Source organism: Telmatherina bonti, assembly GCF_933228915.1.
Source record: "Telmatherina bonti genome assembly, chromosome: 8".
Lineage (NCBI taxonomy): Eukaryota > Metazoa > Chordata > Actinopteri > Atheriniformes > Telmatherinidae > Telmatherina > Telmatherina bonti.
In genome coordinates this window covers 15,424,924-15,430,752 of record NC_136626.1, presented here as the reverse complement: position 1 = coordinate 15,430,752, position 5,829 = coordinate 15,424,924, and the positions used below count along the sequence as shown (strand labels likewise).

The following is a 5,829-nucleotide window of genomic DNA, read 5'->3' as shown; positions in this document are numbered from 1 at the left end:
TGCAGAAAAGCTCCTTGAAGAGCTGAGTCTTCAGTTTGCTCTTAAAACTAGACAAGGACTCTGTAGATCCTGTACTTGACTTTTTTTTTTTTTTATCAAACTTCAACACTTTAGCTGTGTGTTTTGTTCTGCTGCAAAGCGAAAATAAAAAAAAAAACAACAAAAAAACAAGTGATGAAAACAGGGTTTGGTACATTTTTATGATGTTATTGACAGAATGATAAAAAAAAGTGCATTGCTAAAAGCATGGCTGAAGCAGGATAGTACTTAAAAAATATAGTATTGACATTTTCATGTATATATATATATATATATATATATATATATATATATATATATATATATATATATATATATATATATATATATATATGTTATAGTCCAATTTAATGTGTAGAACTACATGCTTTATAATTAAAAAAAAAAAAAATGCTATTTAAAATGCTATTTCTATAGCTGTTTCAATTAGAAATGGCTCCAAATCCTGTACACAGATTTACATTTCTTATATTTGCTTTGGATTTAAGTCTGTGTATACCAAAGTGCAGTAAAGTTTGCTTCCCATTTGCCTGTCAGGCTCTCAGCAAAGCCTCCACAGAGAAAGGCAATGGTCTCACAGCAGGAGTCTTCGCTAAGCTGCTATGAGGGCTCTTCACAGAGTCGGCACGAGGACCTGCCTGGGTGGAAGGAGTGTCTGCACTGCAGCCCTTAGCTGTCAGAGGTCTGGGATCAAAAGTCCTGCTGGGTGAACTGATGTCTGGCTCACTCAAGACACCCTGATCTGATCCAGAAATAGAGAGTGTGGTTGTTGAACAGCAATCTGACTCCATTAGTTGTGTTGGTTTTGAAGGGGCTCTGACAGGACCAACACTTGACATGTTACTGCTGTCATTTTTGAGTCTTTGTTGTGATGGTGGAGATATTAGCTCCGGCTGGTTTTTCTTCCCACAAGCTTTCCAACCATTCTGCACTTCCTTATCCTCCCTATGCTGCTCTGAACTTTGGCATGACAAAAACTCATTATAGTCACCTCCTGCGGAGGGCTTGTTCTTTAGGTGGAAGAACTCATAAAACTGGACGCCACACTCATAAAGAGGTTTACATTTATATACAGGCATACAGCTGGATGTCCCTGCAGAGGTAGGCTCCCTGTTGGGGGAGCAGCAGTGGAGGCCTGGGGAGATGGGCAGGGGTGGTGGGTGAAGAATAGGGATGAGTGCAGTCGGAGAAAAAGCAATGTCAGTCTGCAGCTCTCTCTGTCTGAGCTCGCGCTCCAGCATCACATTTTCCAGCTCCTTGTCCGCAAAGGCTCGCCTCTTCCTCATGCGGGCGCTGATGGAGGGACACTGGAAGTCTGTTTGGTCACGGTGCAGCTGCTTTGACCAGCACGACGTGTCGTCCTCCCCGGGAATTGTAGGTTTTAAACCTGAGCATGAAAGCAAAGCCACATTCTGTGGTTACACATCCATTTATGGAATCATTTTATGGATAATAAAACTGTTCCGACTAATTAATTGCTGTATTGATGTTTGAAGACTTTCTTGTTTATTATTTTAATTATGCAGTTGGTTAGCTGTGCCATTTTTGCTTAGCTCAGGGCACAGGAAGACTGAGAGGGCTGTAAAAAAGACAAAGCCTGCAGCAGGATTGGAATGCAAGCCAGTGGGTATTAATGCAAGCTATGTAGTCCAATAATAGTATTTGCTATAAAGTTAAGTCGTTGTGTTTAGATTTGTATAGAAAATTTAAAGTGTGTGGTACTATTTGTCCAAGAAATCAAATCCAAGAGACAGTAAGCACACACACTTAAATACATTTTGCTTTTGGCACCTTCAGGCACCCTGAGAGGACAGAAACTAATTTATTGAAATAGAGTTTGAGGGATAACATCCAATCAGGGGACAAATATACATGTCAATATAAGTCAAATGAAAAACAAAATCAAGCTTGAGACTTGGACATTTCTTTAGTGTTATTACATAGAATACAAGTGGGCTTGTGGTGATAGTGAAGCTATAATTACAAAGAAGTTTATTACTATGGAGTCAAAGTTCACAGCAAATATAATTTCTCTACAATTTCTGCAACAAGAAAAGTGTCCACATGCATTTAGTTTGACAAGCAATTAATCACTTCTACAATTTGTGACTAATTATGGTAACTGCTGTACACTAAAGCAATAAAACAATGTAAGAGGTGTCGGATTTATGTCTTCTATATGTTAAAGTTGTCTTCTATATCTGCTCATCTGCGGAAATAATCACAATTTCCAACAAGACCCGGACGAAAAGAAAAATGTTAATGAGGAAGAAGCAGTTAATCATGCTTTACCCTGCAGGATGTTCCTAGCGATGCTTGACTCTGCTGCTCTGGTATAACACTGATACACCGTTCTCCTCAGTGGAGCTGCACACTTGACCCCCCTTTTACCCTGAGAGAAACAAGCGAACAGGAATTACACATTTGGACATAATTAAACTGTACAGAGATAACTTCCTATGGGTAATAAAATAAAAGTAATACAATATGGAGGACACAGGTAAAGTAGATCGAATTCTTTGGCAGTAAAAGATGTAAAATGGACTCGTATCTACAGAACTGTGTATAATTTTTCTTTTCTAGACAATTTTTTTTTATAGCAAATATATCAATTTACATAGACTGGTCCTGGTTTTTAGTCATTTCACATTTTTTCTTTAATAACTTAAGACTGAGTTATTGCTCTGTGTCATCTGACTTAAGTCAAGGGAGAAGTTCAAGTAATTTACTTTAAACTACACAAAGTTAACATGACTTAATACACAAGTTAGTCATGTTTGCTTTGTGTTAGTCTTATTTTCCTTCATCTGCAATATTTCTAAAAAAAATAAAAAATAAATAAAAAAAAAATAAAAAAAAGACTAAGCAATCGATAGAAAAACAAAAGAAAACTAATTGTAAAATCAGCTATAGGCTACTAAGCTTAGGTCTCGACAGTCAGAATATTACAGAATAACTGCTCATTTCTGCAGTGTTAAACATTTCATTTAATTTGAACACAAAACATGTAGCCTACAGGCTGTATAAATAAAAAAAAATAGCTTCAACGCAAACTAGTCAGCGTCTCCATTGAGGTTTAAAACGTCATATTTTCTCAATATATGTTCTGCTTAAAGTCACAATCACATTTAGTCACATATTTGCTGAAAATATAAAAAGTGCAACTCTCCAAATTAAAACTGAACAAAATTGCTTATTATTTTAACAATAGACAAAAAAAGAGATAAAATCCATCAGTTTCAATCTATAAAATAATTGTTTAAATACTCCTTCAGTATTTATGGCAAATTGGTCTCTTCATTATGCATGCCCTAATAACCATCCGCTGGAGGCTGCGCTTCACCCATTTGTTTTTGGGTTTTTTTTCTCCATCATTTCCCATCCACTGACCTGGCCTTGTGCTCTCCTCACCTCCGCAGCCTGCTGCCTCCTGAGCGCGACCTGCGCTGCCATGACGCGCTGCCGCTCCACCACCAGCAGGCAGCACGCGCACCGACAGTCCCTCCAGCGGCAGAATCGTTTGTGGCCTTTCAAACACGAAACGACGCCGTGGTTCCGACAGCGAGCACATTTGGGGCTCCGGGTCATCTTGCGTGCTTTCTGCTGATGGCCCTGAGCAGACATGACCGCTTTGTTCTCCCCTCCGTCCCCCGGGCAGCCGCGCTGGCTGGCGCATCCGTCAGGACTTGTCAGATCAAAAACTTTCCGTACATCTCGTTTTGCGGTGGTCTCCAGCTGCAGGCCTCCCTCTTCCAGCTGAGTGGACATCTATGACAGTGTAATAACACTTTAAAGCCGAGCTGCAATGTGTTGACCAGATATATAAACAACTTTAGACAAGTTTAACCATAGACTATATAAGGTCTGTGGTTTTAACGCACCATATAACTGAACCCAGCTGTATCAAGAATTAGTGTGTGCTGTAATATGCTACTGAAGTTGATGAAACGGTTTACACACGCACGTGAAGAGAAAAGTCAGTAGTGCAGCACCTTCATCTGGAAGGCAGTTTCCTTCAATTGATTAAAAGCAACTGAAAATAAATCAGATTCCATCAGCAGTCGGATAAATCGACGCAACAGTAGTTTACTCCAGGTTTGGAGATGCTGCGCGTGCAGCAATGAATCCACATCCCCACTGCCACTAACCTACACGCGTGGATGTGTCCTGCACCAGCTCTGCTGCGGCTGCTGCTGCCACGCGACAGCGTTGTCAGGGTGGAAACTTTGCAGACCACCGCCAGACGTTTGAAATGTTAAGCCTGTCTCAGCTGCTCCCTCACGCGCTTTCCAAGTAGCAGCGAATGGTCCAACCGGGCCGCAATGCCAAACTCCTGGCGCTGGATCCTCCACCAGACATTTGGGGGAAGCCAACCTACAGCTGCCTCTCACTATAAACCCCTCTACCTGTGCTGCCCTGCCCACCTTAGAAGTTGTTCTCATCTTTCAAAGAGCTGGGATCTCACCTGTCTGCACATATCTGCACAGCCCAAAATGGTGTTTTTATTCTAAAGCATTATAATTATAAATAATTCTCTTTAGTCATCATAACCAACAGTTACATACTAATGATTTGCAGAAAAAGCCAGGCAGAGGTTATTCGCCTATCGGGTTTTTCTTTTTCTTCCTTTTTTTTTTTTTAAGCGGTAAAATATGTTGACTTATTCCAAATGGACTAATTACGCACGCGCCTCAGGGATAGTAGGTCGAGAATGAGACTTAAAGAATGGTATTTTCATATTACCAGGGAGTCTTACTCCTGCTCACATTCATTATAAGGTTTAAATATTTCATGGGTATTTTGCCTCTCTTGAAATTTCCGCCTCTCAGCGCGTAAACTTGAACTACAAAATGAAAACACATCAATCTTCTCATTTAGTACGAGTTGGGGTAAGTGTGTTAACACTGTTAAGAGCGAATCATGCCATGTTTAGTTTGGGATTTACAAATAGTTCCACTGTTTTTACTTCCTCAGCAACACATACTCTTACTGCTGATGGAGTGCTGGGATGAACAGAGCTGCTGTTTTCCACCAGGAAGCCAAAATGCACTAAAATGGTATGAAAAGTGTGCACCCTTCTGGTTGCATTCTGTAGTTACAGCTTGGGGTATCTGTGAAACCACATGACTCATCCGTGTGCAATACTGAAGGTTCCAGCAGGAGACATCATAGAACAGCTTTAATGTAAACTGAATAAAGTGAAAAATGACACTGATCTCCTACAAAGCATATTCCAAAATACCCAGAGCAGTGAGCAGAAGATGCTACTCGGGCTGATTCAGAGGCTCTCCACAAGCACAAATTTAGTTCACCTAATTTATAGACAATCTTCTGGAAAACAAAGAGTGTTTGAGCTGATGTTTACTTTTCATTCCACCAGTCATTCTTTGAAGGGTCTGGGATTTCACGGATCATATACAGTTGTGCTCGTAAAATAAGCTGAAATTGACTAAAATATCATAAAAATTTTATGAAAATCATGACATTATTTTCTAATTCTGGTTCAATAGAAATATTTTTTAAAAGCAAACAAATAAGATAATTTATTACATATTTCATCATTCATAAACTAATATTTTGTTGAACAATCCATTAATGTTTCCGCTCCAGTCAGGTGTTTTCTGTTCCTCTCAGTCAGACTTCTGCACCTGTTGACAGGTATTTTGTCCCACTGTTCATCAGAAAAATGCTCTAATTTGTCCAGGACCAATTTGTTTGTTTGTTTGTTTTTCTTTCTTCAACTCAATTAAATGAAAAAACAGTGTCTTATATTGCTAAATTATATTTTTG

General features: G+C 39.5%; 1 protein-coding gene across 4 annotated transcripts; it reads right to left on the bottom strand.

The window, feature by feature from the left end:
- Positions 1–442: 442 nt before the first annotated feature.
- On the bottom strand, positions 443–4,257 carry dmrt2b (doublesex and mab-3 related transcription factor 2b). 4 transcript variants are annotated; one of them, XM_079244770.1, is made up of 4 exons: positions 4,188–4,257; positions 3,430–3,807; positions 2,332–2,431; positions 443–1,426 (listed from the first exon to the last, which is right to left on the bottom strand). In XM_079244770.1, exons 2-4 carry the CDS (start codon positions 3,805–3,807, stop codon positions 573–575), a joined length of 1,332 nt encoding a protein of 443 aa, XP_079100896.1. In that variant the 5' UTR covers positions 4,188–4,257; the 3' UTR covers positions 443–572. The 4 variants fall into 4 exon arrangements, with proteins under 4 accessions (XP_079100896.1, XP_079100894.1, XP_079100897.1 ...); XM_079244768.1 differs by having other exon boundaries at positions 3,921–4,202; XM_079244771.1 differs by having other exon boundaries at positions 3,451–3,807; positions 3,921–4,202.
- Positions 4,258–5,829: the final 1,572 nt, after the last annotated feature.

Coding starts and splice junctions, on each gene's coding strand:
- dmrt2b (XM_079244768.1), bottom strand. Junction 2,432..3,429: donor TGAGGAGAGCACAAGGCCAG/GTCAGTGGATGG, acceptor TGTTTCTCTCAG/GGTAAAAGGGGGGTCAAGTG. Junction 1,427..2,331: donor CGCTAGGAACATCCTGCAGG/GTAAAGCATGAT, acceptor TTTCATGCTCAG/GTTTAAAACCTACAATTCCC.